The sequence below is a fragment of the Canis lupus genome, chromosome 14, assembly GCF_011100685.1.
Source record: "Canis lupus familiaris isolate Mischka breed German Shepherd chromosome 14, alternate assembly UU_Cfam_GSD_1.0, whole genome shotgun sequence".
NCBI lineage: Eukaryota > Metazoa > Chordata > Mammalia > Carnivora > Canidae > Canis > Canis lupus.
In genome coordinates, this window is record NC_049235.1 from 27,173,361 (window position 1) to 27,196,076 (window position 22,716).

The 22,716-nt window shown below is 35.4% G+C and overlaps 1 protein-coding gene across 4 annotated transcripts in view; it reads right to left on the reverse strand.

The window, feature by feature from the left end:
• Window positions 1–22,716, reverse strand: part of VWDE (von Willebrand factor D and EGF domains) — a 97,461-nt gene that overhangs the window by 11,194 nt on the left and 63,551 nt on the right. For 2 of the 4 annotated variants that reach the window (XM_038556956.1, XM_038556958.1), the window contains 5 exons: window positions 21,940–22,035; window positions 19,245–19,340; window positions 19,048–19,143; window positions 18,245–18,340; window positions 15,394–15,497 (listed from right to left, as the gene is read on the reverse strand). In XM_038556956.1, the coding sequence (XP_038412884.1) occupies window positions 15,394–15,497; window positions 18,245–18,340; window positions 19,048–19,143; window positions 19,245–19,340; window positions 21,940–22,035 (488 nt within the window). Of the gene's footprint in view, window positions 1–12,025; window positions 12,330–15,393; window positions 15,498–18,244; window positions 18,341–19,047; window positions 19,169–19,244; window positions 19,341–21,939; window positions 22,036–22,716 lie in introns of those variants that run through there. The other 2 variants (XM_038556957.1, XR_005369475.1) reach the window with 2 other exon arrangements.

Here is a 22,716-nt window from a genome sequence, read left to right on the forward strand (position 1 = left end):
TAGCTTGGGGCCATGAGAAGCAGAGTCACAAGAGGAGCATAGAAGTAGGTGCAATCATATTGACATAGCATATTTCTGGATTGGATGACTGAATTGTGGATGTCTATTTTGGTATGTTTTATAACCTTAGAGATACATACTATTTTCTTTTACATGCATAAAATACCACATGTCTTTTCAAAAAGAAAGGTACCGGTCGTCCTCGAAACAAAACAAATCTCTATGTATTCAGTACTGACCTCTTTAGTTCTACTGAAAATTAGTCATTGCATTTCATTTGATTTATGAGTCTTTGGGAAAGTTGCTTCATCTCTATCTGCCATATATATATACACACACACACACACACATACATATATATGCATATACATATATATAATGAATAGAGCATTTTAATTCTATCTGTAAAGTAATATGCTCATAAATTCACTTTAAAGTATCATTAAGTCATTTCTCTAAAGATTCCAAAAAGTGGCATGTGGTTGGCTCAGTGGTTGAGCATCTGCCTTTGGCTCCGGTCTTGATCCCGGGTCCAGGGATACAGTCCCACATCAGGCTTCTCATAGGGAGCCTGCTTCTGCCTATGTCTCTGCCTCTCTCTCTGTGTCTCATGAATAAATAAATAAAATCTTAAAAAAAAAATAAAGGTTCCAAAAATTTCACATAATAGGCATTCTACAACATATAAGTATAAAACATTATTTTGTGGTATATGTTCTCCCATAAATTTAGGCAAATGTGAACTCCTTGATTGAATTATTCAGGTAATAAACTCAACTCTAAGCTGTAAATGTGTGACCTCTAAATGTTAGAACTAATGCAAACAAAAGAACTTGGTTTCATCATTTTCATATGTAGCATATTTCTCTCCTGCCCACCCCCTTGCCTGATAGTATTAGAAATATAGTTTGATAACATGAATCAAGCTAATAACATTAGCCTGTGACTGATTACCTGTCCCGTTTGGCCTCATATGAAAATTCTGAGCAATTAATTTTAATCTTATGATAATACTCAAGGGACTGTAAACCATTCTCCCTAATTTAAATACAATGGTTTCCAAGTTAAACACATATGCAAAAATGAATTAGCAAAATCTTTTCTCTGAAAAAGAGTAGAAGCATCATGGCTAAAATTTTATACAAAGAACATATTATATTTTAACTCATTTTTATTTACCCTTTTCAGTTAAAGAAAACTACGCATTGGTTCTTTGATTTTCAATTCCTATTTTTTTGAGTGTCTCTTAATTGGCATTTCAAGAAAGCTGCATTGTTTGGGGTTAATTAGAGATTCTGCAAAAAATTATATTGTAAAAATAAGATTATTATTAAAATTTTAAGCAGTACAAAGATATACGAAATAATAAAGAAATCTACCTACATCATCCTTCAGCTCCTAATTCCACTTCCCTGACTTACAAAATTTTAAACATTTGATATTTGTCTTTTTTTTTTTTTTAGATTTTTATTTATTTATTCATGAGAGACACACAGAGAGAGGCAGAGACATAGGCAGAGGGAGAAGCAGACTCCTCTCAGGGAGCCCAATGTGGGACTCGATCCCCAGACCGGGATCATGCCCTGAGCCAAAGGCAGATGCTCAACCGCTGAGTCACCCAGGCGTCCCAATATCTGTCTTTTTAGAAATTTTCTATGCTTTTAATAATACACATCTGTTTATATATATGCAAACATATACATTTTAAACTCAGAGTATATACTATAATTATTGCCTGAAAATTTGCCTCTGCATTTTTTTCATTTGCTATAACATAGCCATCTTTCCAAGATATAAGACATAGTTCTGCATGAATCATTATTTTATTGAGTATATAGAAATTCTATACATGAGTATACAATAATTTAACTATTTTCCTATTAGTCACTTAAATATTTTTATTTATTATTTTTTTATTTTTTCGTATTGGAAACTATGCCACAATAAACATTTTTGGCAGTGGAATTATTTATTGCCCTAATAATTAAATTATCAGAAGAGTAACATACCAGAGTTTATAATTTTAAATCTCCATGTGCTCTCTCTCTCTTTTTTTTTAACATTTATTTATTTATTCATGAGAGACACACAGAGAGAGGCAGAGGGAGAAGCGGGCTCCATGCAGGAAGCCCAACGTGGGACTCCACCCCAGGACAGGGTTATGCCCTGGGCTGAAGGCGGCGCTAAACCGCTGAGCCACATGCCCTCCATGTGCTCTCTTAAATGGCCATATCTCATAATTTTCACTGGCAGGTCCCAGTTCATTGCACTAAATAGATGTGATAATTCTTTAAGTTTGGGCATCAATGAAAGGTTATAGATTTTGATTTTAATTTTCACTTGTTAATTCAATTATATTATATATTAACTAAAGTATTCATAATTGTATGTCAGTTTCAACTCAAATGAACAACTTAACAAAAATAAAGTTAGTCTTAAATATTTTATCTAATTTAGCATAAAAACTATCACATGGTAGTATAAGAGTATTTGCTCTCCTCTGACAGTCTTACACTTAAGATAAAGAATTTACTTTGCTTTTTAAAGAATAATGAGTAGCAATCATCTTAATTAATTGCAATGTGGCTTTTACAAAGAGCTTGGAGCCTCATTAGTTAAAATCTCACATGTATATTTTCTGCATGAGTATTCTATCAGAAGTTACAAACTGGTTATTCATTTTGGTTTCAAGCACACTTGTCTTTTTGAGTATTTCCTAAGGGAGGGGAGTCCACCCCGTTCCTCTTTCCTGCAAGTTATCTCACTGATGCTTGTTAAAGGGAAAGGCAGGGCCTGAAATAGGCCTGTCTGGGTTGGTAAAGGAGTTTTCTGTTTTAGTGGAAACTCAATATTTACTCGCTTGGAAGACTGTTATGTTGTTTAAAACAATTACAAATAGAATTTTTCTCTTAATTTGCTTGTCTTAACAGTGATAGGAAGGTTAGGTCAGCTAAACAGAGCTCACAGATAGTATTCTATCTGGGATCTTTGTTCTTTCATTTTAGGTGAAACAACAACAACAATGTATTCCTTGGCAGGCTCCTCCTTTTTTAACGTGAATCTAATGTTGGAAGCTTTTTAGAATATATTATGCATCAGGACTTTATCATTAACGGTAAACTGCCTTCTGTCCGCTCTAGCCCGTTGCCCTTCTTGATTTGACCATATGGCTTTAGAAAAATCCCACTCTTGTTCTGCAGAGCCAGGCACACAGCCATATGCCAAACCCTCAAAAGGAGCAATTCAGGCTTTATGTTTTGGGAATGCAAATTTCCATTTCCTATAGCTATTTCTTCTCTTATGGGGTGACAAGTAAAACTAAAATATTTTTTCAAAGTATTTGCAACTCATGTGAGGCATGATGCATTTTCTCTGTATAAAGGTACCCACATTTTACGCCAAGCTCTGTTGGTGCCTTGTGATTTTTTTTTTTCCTGGATCAAACCATTCTACTCTCCTATGTAGTCCATTGAGTAGGAAATGATTGGTCAGACTATGTATATACATCGTTAATGCTTTATTCATTTCACTTGTAATGCTGCAGCAGGCTGTGTTTATGACATTACACTGGAAATGGCTTGACTCTTTGATATAGGGAGACAGGATTCATGTCAACTCCAAAGAAAGAATGGAAAATTGGCACCAGAAAGGATTTGAAATAATAATAATAATAAAAATCCTGTTCGAGATCTCTGGGTGGCTCAGTGGTTTAGTCTCTGTCTTTGGCCCAGGGTGTGATCCTGGAGACCCGGGATCGAGTCCCACGTCGGGCTCCCGGCATGGAGCCTGCTTCTCCCTCTGCCTGTGTCTCTGTCTCTCTCTCTCTCTGTCTCTCATGAATAAATAAATAAATAAAATCTTAAAAAAAAAAGAAACCCTTCTATATATTTTGATCTATGTATCTGTCTGCCTGAGGGAATTAAAAAATAAAACAAATTGAGATTATTCTTACTCTAATATTTGTATCCAGTAAGTCTTATACTTTTCTCAAGTTCATAGTTTTTTGTTTTTGTTTTTTTTTAAAGATTTTATTTATTTATTCATGAGAGACACACAGAGAGAGAGGCAGAGACACAGGCAGAGGGAGAAGCAGGCTCCATGCAGGGAGTCTGATGTGGGACTCGCTCCTGCGTCTCCAGGATCACGCCCTGGGCTGAAGGTGGCGCTAAACTGAACCACCAGGGCTCCCCAAGTTCATAGTGTTTTTAGTCAAAGATTCTTTAGGTATCCTCATGTACAAGACACGTGGCTAGGGGGGGATCCCACTTACTGCAGACAAAAGGCTGGTGCCAAGAAGGAGCATATTCAGGAAAGCATCCTTCACAAATATTTTTTTCTCTTTCATGGAGAGATCCTATGAATCTTGATTTAGAATTATTTTTTAAGGACAGGAAAAAAAAGGTAATTTTGAAATACTTGAAACTACTGGCTATTTAAATTGCTAGAATTTTCCAAGTTCAGGGTATATATGAAAATCAAAAGGTTTTCTGCTTACATTAATATTACTCACAAAAGTTTTAATCTAGTATAGATCGGGTAAATCACCACATCTTTGAATGAAATGTTCACTGCACTCAGGCATGTGGCTGTTATTATTGATTACTCATCAGGAGTGATGAAGATATCTAGGTTTGCAGGAAAGACTGATGCTGTATTAATGAAGAATTTTAATTTTGAAGAATGTCCTGTTTGCATTAAATATTTAGTAGGCTCTCTTACTAAAGTCCTTTTGCATTTCTGGTGTGTTACCTGGGAACTGAGGATCTAGCACCACCTGCAGGCGAAAATTGGCTAATTTCATCCGGCAGGATACAGTTTTACAAAAGCTTTCCAATATTTTAAAGCTTTCCAAAGCTTTAAAATTGTTTCTCCAATGAAGAAGACGGTCCTTACAACAAAAATGTCAGGTGAAATGCCATCTAGTTTGTTTTCCATTTCTTTCATTCTCTCAGAGCATCCACAGTGGGTAGTACTGTGGTCTAAGACTCGGTATGCCACCGGCTGCTACACTGGCAGGCAGGGCCACCTTTCTGATTAGGCACAAAAGACACAGTGACTAGGATCCACAGTACTTTTAGAGGCTCAAGAAAATGTTTTAATTTTTTGTAAAATCAGGGGAAAAAGCATTTATAGGTCAAAGAAAATGTTTTATTTATTTTTTAAGTATTTTATTTATTTACTCATGAGAGACACAGAGAGAGACAGAGATAGAGAGAGAGACAGGTAGAGACACAAGCAGAGGGAGAAGCAGGTTCCATGCAGGGAGCCTGATGTGGGACTTGATCCTGGGACTCCAGGATCATGACCTGAGCCAAAGGCAGATGCTCTACCACTGAGCCATCCAGGTGCCCCAAGAAAATGTTTTAAAGTATAATATTAATATATTGGCCTTTTTATCAACCTACCTGAAGAATATCATTTTAAATATTTTTAAGTGGAGGAAGGGGCCCAGAAAGACAGGAGGGCTCAGCACCCATGGATGGCTCAATGCTGAGCTAGAAAGAGCACTCCTCACAGATGAGTCAGGAGGAGCAATCAACTGAACCGTGTAAAGCACTTACAACACAACCTGGCACACACGCAGTTCACAAATTGTAGTCATTCTACACCAGCTGCTTTTAAAGCCTTTTTAGTCTCATTCTCACTAATTGTATGCCAGACTTGATTTAAAATTTACATCCACTTATTTTATCTTGTTTTCAGCTCACATACTATTTAATCAATGCCGTTTTTTTTTTTTTAAATAAATTCTTTAATCAGGGAACAAGAAACACCAATATACAGGAACCATTGGAAAACCTAGAACCCAAGTAGGGGAGTAGATTTGTCATCCTGTCCTTGGGTGGTTCCACAGACTTATTTTCACCAACAGAAATAATAGATAATAAATATAAATAATAAACCCACATATTTGGCACTTAATAGATGACAGTCATTGTGAAAAATCATTTCTAATAATCTCATTTTCAATTTAAAATTACCCAGTGTTCCCATGAAATAAATATTACTTACCCCTATCTTACACATGAAGGAATTAAATATGAAGGAAGTGAAGCTCTCTGTGCATGTCTACATCACTGGGAAGAGGTGGAGCAAAGATTTGAGGCTGAATTAAACTCAGGCTCCCCCAACTCTAAAGTCCCAGCCCAATGTCATGCTGCTCTCCTGCCTTTCGTTTTATTTCTGGAGAATGCTCTTTCTTATCAGACTCCTTTCTAGATATGGATGCATATTCCACAATTAAAATAAAACAGGCTACTAATTCAGAAAGTCTTCTTGAAATGTGTTCCATTCAAAAATACCTTTGCTAGATAAGTGAATAAATTAAAACCCCTTATTTTAACATGCATTGTCTTTTTTATCAGTGCATACTGTGGATCGAAAAGATATGGAGGGGGAGAGATACCCAAGAGGAATCCTTTATTGAAATTATCAAGTGGTCTTGAGCCATTGAAAGCCATTGAAAATTCTCAGCTTTTTTTTTTTTAAATAAGTGATACGATGCAATTAAATAATAGGCTTCCATTTCAGATAGATACGCATTCAAATACAACCACTGCAATACATAAGTAGCAGCATATTAAACAACTGGACTTTTCTGGCCTTTGGAATCTTTATCTGTAAAATGGGGATGAATCTCCTTATCTCCATAATTTTGTGAGGTCTAAATAATTAATATTAGTTAAAATCCCTGGCGTTGTGTTCAATACAGTTTAGTTTTATTTCTCTCAATGTAGCCTGACAATTTGATAATCACATAATTGATCTACTTCAAATCAAGGAAATACTTCTGATTCTCATAATTCGCTACTGAAAAAATCTATGAAAAAAGAGTGGATGTTGACTGGAGATAGTATCATAGGTAGCATTTTTCTTTAACAGACATTTATTCTCATGAGCTTTAGTTTACCTGCCTCAAATACATAATTTTTTTAAAATCCAGGGGTGCGTGGGTAGCTCAGTCATTTAAGCATCCAGCTCTTGGGTTTGGCCCAGGTCATGATCTCAGGGGCATGAGATTGAGTCCCGCTGGGGGAATCTCCACTCAGCCAGGGGTGTGGTGGAGATCTTTCCTTCTGCCCCTCCCCACACTGGTAAGCACACGAGACAGAGCATGAGTGCTATCTCTAAAATAAATAAATAAATCTTTAAAATAGTTAAAAAGAAAACTCAAATACAAAAAACTTCCCTTGACAACAATTTTCTATCTAGAATTACCATAATTTCTCAAGAATAGGGGTCTATTCTGGCCTAATTATTTACCTCAATTAATTTCAGGAGCGCCAAAGTCAAACTCTTAGTTATTTAACTCAACTAACTTCAGCATCACAAAACCCATGGTATACTGGGATCTTCCTGTATTTAGAAGTCTTATATACCCACCTCAGAACATGAACTTTCTCATAGCCTAAATACAGGCAGCTCCACCCATGTAACTCTTCTGGCTGTGATCATGGCTAGTCAGAGCTGGACACTGGTTCAAGCCTACCCAATCCTTAGACTTTCATTACCTTCTGAGTTTTTTCTCACTCTAGACTTTTGAACTAAACGAGATGTTTTCTAGCCAGTGGGTGGCTGCTATGGGAACTGAAAGACTGCCATGTGGATTTGGTGGCTATATTGGATCCTGAGGAGGATCCATAAAGGACAGCAGAGTAGAGAGAACTAGAAAATTTCAGAAAAACCAAGGGAAGATGAGCTATGCAGCTCTGGTAAGAGAAAAGAGTGGGTCTATTTTCTTGATTGTTTCTGGTTCCCATTAATCCCAACTTTGCATCTTGCCTTTGAGCTTTATGAGATTTCTCTATATTCTTTTACTAAGTCATTTTCACGGCGTTCAATTAGACTTACAACTTGATGCTTTGTATGTTCGAAAAGAGGCAGTTTTCAGCAAAGTACGACAAGACAGAAAATGAAGGAAGCTGGGGGCAGTTAACCACTCTTCAACACAAGGGATAGGTAGCCGTCCCCATACATATATGCAGCAAACTCTGAAGTATTCCAGGCTGTTGCGAACAGATAATCAGAGGATATGGTGTCAATGATGCTGCCCATCCTTTTTTTTTTTTTTTTTTTTTTTTTTTTTGCTGCCCATCATTTTCAACATCATTGAAGAGTTATATGAGGAGGTCCTTGGGAAGCGAAAAACTGACAAAGTCATCAACAGGCTCATTTTTGCCGCCCATTGTCAGGATTAATGGCTGAGTTCTATGAAAAATGTAAGGTATCTAGGAAAAGACTTTGTAAGATGTTTCTTTTTTTTTTTTAAAAAAAAGATTATGTATTTATCTATTCATGAGACACACAGAGAGAGAGAGAGAGAGAGAGAGAGAGGGAGAGAGAGAGAGGCAGAGACACAGGCAGAGGGAGAAGTAGGCTCCATGCAGGGAGCCCAACGTGGGACTCGATCCCAGGTCTCCGGGATCAGGTCCTGGGCCGAAGGTGGCGCTAAACCACCAAGCCACTGGGGCTACCCAGATGTTTCTTATTCAATGTTAAATATTAGAAATTTCAGCATAACTGTATTTTACTAATGTTTACAAATATATCATCTCATCCTCTTCATCAGATGAGGAAAATATGTTGAAAATGTATGGATTCTTAAGACTATCAGGATTTTCTTTTTCTATAAAGAATTGAGTTGATGTTTTTGGTATCATTTGCAAACAGTGACTGAGAAAATATCAGCTACAGGGCTATCAAAGTCTCAGAAGTAATTAATACATTCCACATAGATCATCTACAAATCTTTTATGAACAAAAGAGGCTATTCCTCTTTTGTTTCCCCATTTAACATGTTTAATATTTAGGCTACTTCATATCATTTTAGAAATAAGAGGCACACATATCATGAAGAATGAATTATTAAGTGGCATAAAGGAAAGCAAAATATTACATTATTTAATTAATATAAATACACTGGTTTAAACTCTAGCACATAAGTACTATAAAAATAATTACAGAGTAATAATGATACTTATAAAATATATAATATATATATGTTCCATTATTGATTCTAAATATTTACAGATAATTTTAATCTAAAATTTAAAATTTTATTATGTATGTTGTGATTTGGATAAGTTTCATAATTCATGAATATGAAAAATAAGATATATTTATAATTCCATCAAAAAGATTATGATACTTTAATATTTTAGAAAAAGGGCTGGCAGGGATATTTTAAAAGTTTAGAGAAGTTTATATTTAAATAGAGGGCCAGAGAAAGGATTGGAATATTGGACAACTCAAACATTTCATTTAAATGTTAACATGAATAAACACAAAAAGCCAAGCATATTAAACAAAGCCTATAATCTGAATTCTTTTTGGAAAATGATTTATAAGGTAAACATTGAAAGGTACACATTTTAAAGCATTTTTGCTTAAGTTCTCAGACACTCATTATCTTCAAAGTATTATCCAAATGGATTCTGGATAAAACATTTTAAAGTTAATAAATGTAAAAATATCAACAAGAAGTAAGAAAAATTAAATTTCTTCTCCATAAATTTATCAAATTACTTGCTTTTCTAAACTCATATTATATTTCTAAAACATTACTTTCATTTGCATGAGTCATTAGCTTTCATAAAGAGTGCTTTTATATAAAATCTGTAAACCATAGCATTTCTTCATTATTAGCATGTACAGGCCCATTAAATCTATTATAAATGGATAGTCTACTGATTAATATTTTAATTGTAGCTTGGGGTTCTTGATGTAGATCTAGAAAATATTAATGAAAGATTAAAAGTGTTGGTTTAGACATTTCAGAATAAATCCTTGAGCAATTATAACTTTTTAGTCATAAAAAATACATTGAAAATTAATTTAATAAGGTATTGATAAAGTTGCTATGTTGAATATAGCAAAGGTCGTAAAGAGACAATTATTAAAATTATATCTATTTTTATTACATCTATTTTTGTAGGAATTTTAATTCCAATTATTAACTTTTAAAAAGTATTCAGTTTTTTTTTTTTTTAAAGTATTCAGTTTTATCTAGTTTTTTTTTTCTTTCTAGGACTTATATTTTTATGAGAGCACAAAAATTGAGACACACACTAATTGTCAATTGCATTGTCATTCTGCATTCATGTATCTGTACTTTTGGTAACAAAGTAAAACATGGTGAAATACTGTATTTTCTTTCTTTTTTAAAATATTTTATTCATTTATTCATGAGAGATACACAGAGAGAGAGAGAGAGAGAGGCAAGAGACACAGGCAGAGGGAGAAGCAGGCTCCATGCACCGGGAGCCCGACGTGGGATTCAATCCCAGGTCTCCAGGATCCCGCCCTGGGCCAAAGGCAGGTGCCAAACCGCTGTGCCACCCAGGGATCCCTCTTAAATAATTATTTAAAAATACCTTTCCGTAAATATGAAATAAATTAAAATCTCTTTAATTCTGACATTAAATGCTATTATTTACAAGATTCTTACCAAAGTCAGCATAATTTTAGTCTAAAAATGTCTTACTTTATCTTATAGTTTAAACATGACTTAGAAAAAAAATAAACATGACTTAGGAATGCTCAATATTTCCACTTAAAAGAACAAAATGAGTTTTGTGAACTTGCATGCTTTAAAATAGATATCTTCAAATTAAAATATTTTCTGGGGGTGCCTGCGGGCTCAGTTGGTTAAATGTTTGCCTTAGGCTCAGGTCTTGATCTCTGGGTCCTGAGATTAAGCGTGGTGTCAGGCTCTCTGCTCAGTGGGGAGTCTACTTCTCTCTCTCTCTCTCTCATAAATAAATATAAAAATATTTTTTTTAATTAAAATATTTTCTGGAAAAGACAAAGTGAGGTCAAATATGAGATAGGAGAGGAAAAGATTTATAACTGTAGATAATCTAGAATTATTTATATCTGAGGCAAATCCTTCAATCACATGTTTATACTTGTTGACATTACCTACTTCCCCAATAATTAATGCCATTAAGTTTTCTTTTATTGGGACGCCTGGGTGGCTCAGTGGTTGAGCGTCTGGCTTCGACTCAGGGTTCTGGGATTGAGTCCCACATCAGGCTCCCTGAGAGGAGACTGCTTATCTCTCTGCCTGTGTCTCTGCCTCTCTCTCTCTGTGTCTCTTATGAATAAATAAAATCTTAAAAAAAAAAGTTTTTCTTTTATTTAGCATTCACTTCTCTTTTGATATTTGTAGAAGGATTTGATTTTGTGATAGTTTCTCTCTTTGCTTCTACATCAAAATAGATCAAGGTACCAAAAGAATGGAAAAATGAAACAGACAATTTCATGCTCTTTTTTACATATCAGTACAGTGACCAAGTAAGCCTTCCAAGACAAAAATTTCATTATTTCTTCCACTTCATTCAGAAGTGGTACAGGTTAGAGCAACAGAAAGACTTGAGGGGAAAAAACAGCAAAACTAAATATAGTATTTTTATCATGGAAAAATGATGGCTTTAGTCTCTGGAATATAGCCCAAAGCAATAAGTACGATGCAGGGTATGTCTTCTAGTAGCTTACTATTGTCTCGTCGGTAACACTGACTTCCTTCTAAGGCTGGAGCGACATTCTCCGGAATCCCCTTTTCTATGTGGTTCTCGGTTAGAGTTTGCTGATGAGAAAAGCTTTCCAGAGAGACAGGAGATGGAAATGGAAGTCATTATTTTTTCAAGGTGTTTGCATCTAGGTATTTGGATAGATAAAAAAAAAAAAATTACAGTGGCTTTGCAACAATTTTTTTATAATGACCTGCTTTGCTTGAGAAATTGGTGGAGTTTTTAAAGATTCTCAAGTATTGCAGCAGCTCTAAGAAAGTTGAAAGGCATCTGCTTGAGCCTTTAGGCTGTCTTCAATATGTACTTCTCTGAGCTCCAGCAGCTGCTTTCCTGACCTCTACCTCCCCTTTCCCCACCCTCACCTCCAGCTCTTCCAAGAATCCTCAGAGTTCCTAATTCTGCATTAAACACTTCATATCTGGATACATCAAATGGCTTCTGTTATGTTGACTGATGACTTACTCTTGATGATAAAGACACCATCACAGTAAGAATTGGGAAATACTCAGTTTATTAGGTTATGGTGAATGTCTCAAATATCAGATACATCATCTCAATATGAAAATAACAAATCACATTTCCAGGTCAATTCAGATTACCTGGATTTCTTCTTTGATATTCTCTAACAATGACAGGTAAGAGCATTCTATATGTTATTAGTTTCTTCAGTCTTTAAATAATTTTTAAAATTAGGTTCAAATCAACTTCAAGTAGTTATCTTCAACTTTTTCTGAATTAAAAATTTCATTCTTACAACAGGCTTGTGATGCACATAACTTGATATTAATGGCGTTTTGTCTGTAGTAGGAAGAGGGAAATCAAGTTTCAATGAATATTAGAAAACCATTTGACCCTTGCTCATTATTTGTACCTCCTTTTCTCTGATGTGACAGAAAGCTCTTGGTTCTACGTTTGCCACTGCAGACTAAATACTGTTCTCATAAAACTAAGATCTAATCCAGATCATATTTAAATATCAAAGCAGTTGTGACTAAATGGAGCTTGGATACTACATTACTCCATCTTGACAAAAGGTTGTATTCAAGAAACATCCATGCTGAATAGAAGCCAGGACATTTCTTCCTGAAACTTTTCAGGAAAAGACTGTTTTTTCAGTGTGTGACAACATTTCTCTCCAGTCTCTTTCCTCATTTTTTTCCTTCTACAGGTCTATTCCTCTATTCAACGTAATAATCGTAATAATCGATAACCAACTTACACAATGTTTTCTCCATACTAGGCATATGTGTTAATTTAGTCCTTTAACAATCCTATGATTAGGTGTTATGAGCACCGTAGTACAGATGAAGAAACTGAAACTCAGGGGGTTTCAATACCTTGCTGAAGGTCATAGAGTGAATAAGTGGCAGGGCCAATGCTAAATGTACCTAGCAGCTGGCAGCAAGTTCTGAAACCTCTGGAAGCCTTTCATAAATCCACCTGTCTTTAGCACTTGTTTCTAGCTAGAAATTCTCGTTTTGTTGCTTCCATTGAAATTCTAGCAACTCAATCACTATCTTCCATTATTTTTCCCCCCACTACCTCAGGATGCTGGAAGAAGGGCCAGGAAGGTAGACAGGGAGGGAGCAGGGAGGAGTTCGGGGAGGAGTCAGGGAGGGTTCTGTGAAACCCATAAATAGTAATTGTTTGTTTGTTTTTCCCTGTTAAAAAGAAATTTATTTTTACCCTCTGTTATTGCTCACCAATGAGCAATAGAGTAAAGCTCAAGTGAGAACTGAAGTCAAGAATTTGGAAGAGAAGATTATAGGAAAGTAGGACATGGGGTCCCTGAGCTATTTTTTTTTTTGTTTGTTTTCCTTTTCCTTCTCCATGACCCACTGTTCTTTCCTTCCTTAATAAGACTCCAGGTACAGTCTCAGCAGCACCATTAGTGGGGATGAAGATAATCTGAGGAGGGAGTGAGGTAGTGAAGAAATAGATAAATATAGGTTATAGAGAAGACACCTAGTTTAGTATGTCAAAGTGGATTTGAAAGCTTTTGAAGTCATAGGGTTTTCTGTGCCATAAAAATCTCAAATAAAATAAAATAATAGACATGTTTGCTGCTGAATCAGGGCATTCGGGTTTTTACATTTATTGTTCTTAACAACAGTTAATCAAATGGATACTCAATAACTTTGGTATTCTGGTTTTCAAAACACAGTAATGTTATGAGTTTTTTTTTGTTTTTGTTTTGTATGCATCCAGGCTGGACACCAGGGCAAGGAGAAGTGCAAGTGCATGTCCACTTTGCCTCTAAGCCACATTGATTCACTATCACACTTCAGAAAGAAAATTCTTTATCATTTTTCAAATTATGGTACTCCAGCAGACTGATATTCACAACCTTGGGCTTTCTGAAATGCTAAATAGAATATAATTGCTATTTATTTATTTTTTAAAAGATTTTATTTATTTATTCATGAGAAACAGAGAGAGCGGGGGAGAGACACAGGCAGGGGGAGAAGCAGGTTCCATGCAGGGACTCAATCCCAGGTCTCCAGGATTATGCCCTGGGACGAAGGCTGTGCTAAACCCCTGAGCCACCCAGGCTGCTGTATAATTGCTTTTTAAATTAAAACTAATGCAGATTAACTTTAAGAAACTTTCGAGAGCTCTGCTGCCTTTCTGTTGTTGTTGTTTTTGCGATTAGCATTACCCTCATACATACTGGAATTAGGACTGACAAAATACCTTGGCTGTAGATATTTACAAATTTAAGACTGGAGACAAGATAAAATTCAGTTTAATCTTGTAAGCACAGATTTGATTACAGAAACTCTTAAAATAGATGTTTCTATAGCACTGGCCTTCTAAATAAGTGTGGGGCTCTATCAGGAACTCTAAGAAAGCATCTATTTTTCCTTTGTTTTCTTGATTTTTAAAATTTAAATAGATCCAAATTCTAATGATAAGAAGAGGGTTTTTTTTTTTTTCTTTCCCTGAAATTGATTCTAATAGGGAGCAAATAAAGAGAAAGAATTACAGTCTGATGGGACACCTGGGTGGCTCAGTGGTTGAGTGTCTGCCTTTGGCTCAGGCCGTGATCCTGGTCCTGGGATTGAGTCCCACATTGGGCTCCCTTTGGGGAGCCTGCTTCTCCCTCTGCCTATATGTTTCTTCCTCTCTCTCTGTGCCTCTCACGAATAAATAAAATCTTAAAAAAAAAAAAGAAAAGAAAAGAAATACTGTCTGAGAAAAGAATGAGGATAGACAAGGTTTTTTTTTTTTTTTAAAGATTTTATTTATTTATTTATGAGAGACAGAGAGATAGAGAAAGAGAGAGGCAGAGACACAGGCAGAGGGAGAAGTAGGCTCCATGCAGGGAGCCCGACGTGGGACTTGATCCCGGGTCTCCAGGATCCAGGATCATGCCCTGGGTAGAAGGCAGTACTAAACTACTGAGCCACCGGGGCTGCCTGATAGACAAAGTTTTAATGGCACACAATTCATCCTCAAATCAATCAAGTAGTGGATTTAAAAAAAAATTGAGGGAGGAGGAAGGTAGTCTTTTAATCTAGTATTTGACCAAAATATAAATTAATGGTCTTAAGTCCATATTGGGGAATATTGGTTTTCTTTCAGCTCCAGTGCCATGAAATAAAACATTATACTTGCCAGTCATATCTATTCATTAAAATTCCTTAAGTGCACATCAAAATTTTGAATAAGATAACTCTATAATGATACAAAATGATATTATTTTTAGTTTCAGAGGCAAATAGTAAATCCTCCCATGTTTTTTATTTAGAAGTAAAAGAAAATAAACATAATAGGTAGGTGTCAATTGCTAAGTAGAATATCTGAGTAGACAGCAGATGTCAATATATAATATTTATTTTCTGTTTAAAATTGAAAATACCTGTACTTTCTTTTCACATTTGACTCCAGAATATCCATTGCGACAGGAGCACACATTGGGAAATACACATCTCCCTCCATAAAGACACTTCTGTTTGCAAATTGCTGCAATACACAGATTTTTACAATTACTGTCCTTTGACACAAATGCTTATGACATCATCTATTCTGGTGGTCTGAAGCCATTCAGCTACTCAACTATAAAATAGTCATAAGATTTTATGAACGACCAACTGCAGTCCCATCCTTGTGCAGCCACTGTGCATGCACACACACACACACACACACGCACACACTCATACACAAAAAAACAAGACATTCAAAACACAACACAGTATTTTCACATTTCTATGAAGATATTATTAAAGCAAATAGAATTTTCATTGGCTACACTTTAAACACTAGGTATATGGTTTTGTTTTCTTTAGAGAGGAGATACAAATCAGCAACATAAAATAGAATTCATAATTTGCTTTTTAATAATTTAGCAAAAGTTTAAAAGAGATAATTCAGTACTGGCCAGTGTATGGAAAAATTGACAATTTAATATACTATCATTGAATGTAATAACTTTATTAGAAACTCCCTAAAGGAATGCCTGGGTAGCTCAGAGGTTGAGCGTCTGCCTTTGGCTCAGGGCGTGATATCAGAGGGGTAGGATCGAGTCCCACATTGGGCTCCCTGCATGGAGCCTGCTTCTCCCTCTGCCTGCGTCTCTGCCTCTCTCTCTCTCTCATGAATAAATAAAATATTTAAACAAACAAAAAAAAGAAACTTCCTAAAAATTTTTACACTAGCAATTTCTTCCTTAAAATCTCTTCTCATGAAATCTAATACCTATACCTATCTCAATATACCTCAATATCGATCTACTTATCTATCATCTATCTATCTAATCTATCAACCTACACTATCATCTATCTACCTACTGACTTATAGAGAAAATGCCTGGTAGAGTAATACTCTGTAAATGACTATAATGTTCAAAATAAGAGTAAAAATCAAGTGAATGTCATATGTATATATGTACATATAAATTATGTTACATTTAAAATTACATTTTATATGTATTACAGAACTTAATATTCCATTCAAAATTATGTTTTGAAGGACATAGAAAATGCTTTTAAGTAATACTGAGTGAAAATAAGCATAATATAAAATTGCATACAATACAGTTATTTTTCATGAGAGAGGTATCTGCTTCCAGAGCTCGTAATGAAAGCTTGTATAACTCAAGAATAATATTTTCTTTGGTATAAGTGCAACATTAAAAGGTTATGTTCTTCTCAGGGCTGGTAGGTATGGTTGGGCAGGTTGTGTAAGGCACAAAGTTCCACAGCTAAAGAAGAACTTTTCACATCACAGACATCATAGATTTGAATATTTGTTACAAGAACTTTCCAGCAGATGGCAATAAGACATCTAGTTCAAGTAACGTCAATATTTAGAATTTCTGGACAGTTGGAAATAAAGGATTTTGAGGAAGGGGACTTTGAAAAATTCTCAGAGAAGCTGCAAGGTACAAAATTAGAGGCACATCTTCAGGCCGTGGTCAGAGTACTTCAATCCACACACACTAGGTCACGTCCCACATTAATGTGCTTTTAATATCTTATCATTCTCCCTCCGGAGGTCCACATAGACCTCTCTCCAGAGTAAGCAGGCCAAATTGACGGTAATAGCTCTTTTTTCTAGCAATTTAATCACACTGACCTTCAAGCAGATCAAACTTTTGAGCAGATATTTCCTAACTAGGTACTAGCACTTAGTGAATTCTTTGATAATATTTTCTTAGGATGAAAAATGTACAAATTATAATAGCAGTTACCAATAAAATAAAGTCAAAGAGTCATAAAAGATATATGCAGATTCTCTGGTACATGGAAAGAAGTGTGGTTCATAAAATATCAAAAAACAGGGCAAGTATTTCTAGTAAAAACACATGGTCATTTTGCAACTGTATATATTCAGTTTACAATGCACTTGGATCATCAGTTTTGAAATGATGCAATTATTGATCACTTGAAAATATTTGGGGGGATTTCCAGTTTTTCCCATTGAGTCAATTATTCAATATTTATTTATTTATTTATTTATTTATTTAAAGATTTTATTTATTTATTCATGAGAGACACACACACACACACACACAGAGAGAGAGGCAGGGACGCAGGGAGAGGGAGAAGCAGGCTCCATGCAGGAAGCCCGATGTGGAACTTGATCCCAGGACCCCAGGATCACACCCTGAGCTGAAGACAGGTACTAAACTGCTGAGCCACCCAGGGATCCCCAAGTTTTTAAATATTTTAACATGGTATTTCAAGTTTTCATAAATTTCAAAATTCCATGAAATTTGATTTTCTTCAATATCCTGACACCTCATCTATGTAACATCTATGACTAAAACTAAAGGGAACTATATTAACATACTAAAGTCGTAAAAGGAATTAGTTCTGGGTGGTGAAATCTGGGACAATTTAGTTTAAAATTTTTTTTAATGTTTTATTATTTTCATGATTAATATGTATTTTTCTCATAATATGAAAAAATACTCAAAGTGTATATTAAGTGCTTCTTCAGCACACCTGAGAGAACTTCAAAGGCAATGCACAGACTGTAATTTGGAGTTAACTCTATCATACAAAATCTTAAAATCATTTTACCATATTTTCTCCTTTTGAATGGGTGTAACAATGAATAAGATTTTCTTTATTTCTAAAACCATTTTTTGAATGGATCAATATGCTGGGATTTGCTCTTTTCTGTGATTTTTCCTCACACTACACTTTGATAATTGTAAAGATTCAGGTTCAAGAATGTAGACTAAAAGACAAAGTTTGTAGGCTTACGTATTTGACACTGCCCTCCTTCCCATGTGGTAGGACAATGGCATATACTGGGAGCAATACATTCGCCACCATTTTTACATTTCTGAAAGCAGAGAGCTGTAAACAGAAATATAAAAAAGTTAAAAAATTAAACTGCAAAAAATTTCACTAAAGGAGAGAACCAGTTAAAAGTTGATGATTTAAAGTTTTCTCCTAACATTTTGCCAAGAATATTTTTCACTGTTCTTGCTGACTCAAATAAGTTGGTTTTAATGAGTATATAACGTTCCACTGATCTAATGCATTGTGTTTCAACTTTTCCTCAATTGTTGGATATTTAAGTTGCCTCTTATTTTTCACTTTGATAAATACCTTATAATAGCTGATAATTTTAAATAATAATTTAAAAAAGGAAAAAAAATGAATCATTTGGATGAGGAGAGCTGCTATCACCTCAAAATCTAGCCAGACTTGAAAGCAGGAGCACCCCAACTTGGAAGGTTCTGAATTGGTTGGTCTGAGACAGGGTGGAGGAATGTCATTTTTTACCATTTCTCCTGTCTTCTACTTAATGACAAGGAGACAGGACTTAAAGACTTGTCATTTATGTTGGCAATCACAGTGTAGAGACTGGAAAAACACCCTCTTTCTCTGGTAACCTGAAAGAATGAATTCAGAGCGCTTGGCATTTTACTCTATTTCAAAAGGGAATCCCCTAAAGTAGGAACAAAAAACACAACACAACAAAAACAAGGAAAATGTTTTTTGTAGTAAATTCTGCTTTATGTTCTCATGAGGCTTTAACATTTGAAGAGTATTCTTACCTATGTTGCATTGTTTCCCTCTCCAACCGGAAGGACAAGAGCAAATGTTTGGTCCCACGCATTTTCCTCCATTCATGCACATGGGATCACAGATACCTTAAGGTAAAAGGATGAAACAGCCCTGAAACAGCAATACTTTTGAGATTTAATGTGTCTGCTTTACCTGTGGTTGGCAAATACATCCAGTGGTGTCTTACTTTTTTGGCATCTCTTCCCAGCATATCCTTCACGACAGGCGCACACATTATTTCTCATGCAGCGGCCACCATTCTTACAGGGAGGGTGACAGATAGCTAAAAGAACACATGGCAGCAATCTGTGAATATTACAAATTCAATTATTATATATTACATATTGCATCATGTGCTTGTTATCTATGGGGCCATAAGGCAGAGAAATGTGCTATTAAAATAAAAGATCACAACTGCAGGTGATTAAAACCATCCTTTCTAAATCATAAAATCCAATGCTCATAGCTTTAAGCAGCTAGTGAATTAGCACAATTTGAAATGTATTGATGAAATGTTCACAACAAATGGCATCTTTGGTATTATAATGCTTAAATTATGAATCTTATATTTCACCACTCTTATAAGTTAAGAGTGAGTGAAATGATCTGGATGGAACCAAGAAAATAAGTTAAAACCTGGTTCAAAATAAGAAATGTATCTATTCCTGCAGAAATTAGAAAATGTCAATAATCTGTCATAGGATTTTTGGAAAATAATCTTAAATTGACTTTTGAATAAAGGCAGAGCTTTATATGTGACTTATTTCTGTGGATGCTTAGTGAAAATTCATTTTAACAATAAATCCTTGGCTTTGTTAGGAATATTTATTGGATAACCTTGACTATGCTATTACTCGTATTTTCTGTGTAAATGATTCTGCTCCATGGAATTCAGAAGTTAATATTTATCATCTTTTACGAGAGAATTTTTATTGTTTCATGTTTCTTCCAGACATGATGATTAAATGCCTTTACTTAAAAAAAATAAAAAATAAAAATAAAATAAAAAAGCAATCTTGCCTGGAAATTTAAAGTTTATTTTTTCTGTAAATGATAATAAAGATCATGTTTTTTTTATCTCTCCTGCATCTTGTCCAGCATGTCTTAAAGACAATGGAGCATCTGGGGGTCTCAGTCAGTTAAGCGCCCTACCTAAGAGCCTGATTTCAGCTTAGGTTGTTTCTCAGAGTCATGAGATCAGCTCTACATTGGGCTCTGCTCTGGGCATGGAGCCTGCTTAGCATTCTCTCTCTCCCTCTACCTCCGCCCTTCCTCCTATTCCTCTCTAAAAACAAAAAAACGAAAAAATGAAAAAAAAATACTATTATTTATGGTAGCTAGCCATGTGCTTACAGTATGTATGTCTCACTTAATCCTACAGCAACTGTCTAGTTCAAACCTGAAAGTCAGGAGGTCTAATCCTAGAGACTTTAAGTAAATTTCAAACCATGCCAGCTACAACTTTTAGAGGCTACCTAATTCCAAAACCTGCTAACATGACATATGTTCAATAGGTACATTTTAGTTCAATATTAATAATTGAGAGATCTGCTCCTTTCCCAGTTATACAGTTGGCATATAAAGTTTAGAGAAGTTTTCTCACTCTTATCTTACATCTACTGCAAGGAGCATGAGAGAGATCAGCTTTTTATTTCTCTCTTACATTCTTAGTCAAAACTACATCTATAGCTCATAAATATGGGTTTAGACATAGTCGCTTGGTTTCCAAGGTTTTGCCTTAACTTAGTCTTTACTTCCTCCCCTTTCACAAACTAGTTCCTTAAAGGAAATCTTAATTAGAAAAACTCATCTGCCATGCCTATATAGCTAGTACTCTAGTGATGGTTTCTTCCCTACCTCAATGGCAATGAAAGAATCCTAGCCAACCTCCAAATAAAAGAAATGAAATCACATCAAAGTATAACATGGCAAGGAAAGTATAGGTTTTAGGAATTGAATTATGACAGGTTCTGACATGTTTCTACTAAAAATCTACTCTGCATTTTGCATAAACCCAAAGATATGATGATGTAGAAAATACATTTTAAATTCCATTTACTGATATTAATTCATGACTACACCGTGAGCTTCAGGACATGCTCGTTATTTTGAAAAAACAAAACAAAACAAAACAAAACCCTGTATCCTTACTATATCAGGAAAAGCATTAAAATAGCAGGCCACAAAGGGGGGAAATGATGCATCTTTAGGTCCCCATATCACCTTGCACAGTGCCATGCATAGCTAGCTTTTCATAAACGTTTAATAAAACTGAAGTTGAGAGATCATGAGATAATAGCAGACATTAGCTTAGCCATAAATCAAATGCTTTTGCTGTGGGGGCAATAAAAATGACACCACTGCACACAACAGACTGCAAGAGAACTTTGCTTATTTGGTTCACACTTTGATCCTATCGAACTGCACAGACAAGTGCCAAGGTCGGGAGCCTAATGTATGTTGAATAAATACAAATATTTATTTTATTTTTTTAATTTTTTTTAATTTTTATTTATTTATGATAGTCACAGAGAGAGAGAGAGGCAGAGACACAGGCAGAGGGAGAAGCAGGCTCCATGCACCGGGAGCCCGATGTGGGATTTGATCCCGGGTCTCCAGGATCATGCCCTGGGCCAAAGGCAGGCGCCAAACCTGCTGCGCCACCCAGGGATCCCAATACAAATATTTTATATAATAACTCATACATTTCTATGATCTGGTCATTTGGTGGCCACAGGTGCAACATCACAAGAAATAGAGAAAAAAGTAGCATTTTTCCTTTTGAGACTTATCTTATGTTTACTCTGAATTCTGTTTATACTTTTCCCTTTTTTTCCCTTTTTATTTATAAGAAAAAAAAGAAAGACATAAAAACTAATTACCATTCTGACACTGTGCACCAAAGAATCCATTTGGACAGAGGCAAGTGTTTGGCTTATTACAGGAACCACCATTGAGGCAAACGGGGTCACACAAAGCTGAACAGCAGGGGGAAGAGACACCATAAAAGTTTTATTATTTATAAAATGAAAGCTGCACTGAAGTACAAAAGAGTGCATAATGAAATATTTTATTTTTACTGCAAGTAAAACCCATAACCTACAATTAATTTGACTTCGCCAAACATAAGAGGAATGAAATAACTGGATAATAGCTTTGAAAGTTTGTTCATTAAGTTTACAAATAATACCACGCTAAGAATATGGAGGTTATCATTAGAATTCAGAATGCCCTCTGTAGGCTGAGAACATGATGGGAAACTAGAAGACATTTCAACAGCACTAAGGGATGGTCTGTAATCTACTCAAATACCTCTTTAAGTCTCCTTCCTAATCCAAATTGGAACACTCAAGTCGTTCTTTTTTTTTTTTTTTAAGATTTTATTTATTTATTCATGAGAGACAGAGAGAGAGAGAGAGAGAGAGGGAGGCAGAGGGAGAAGGAGACACAGGCAGAGGGAGAAGCAGGCTCCATGCAGAGAGCCTGATGTGGGACTCGATCCTGGGACTCCAGGATCACACCCTGGGCCCAAGGCCATGCTAAACTGCTGAGCCACCCGGGCTGTCCGGAACACTCAAGTCCTAACATTTTCAAAAGCATTCTCTGTTTTTGCTTCTTCCCTTGTCCCACTTTGAGAGGCACCCCCAATTCATTTTTTC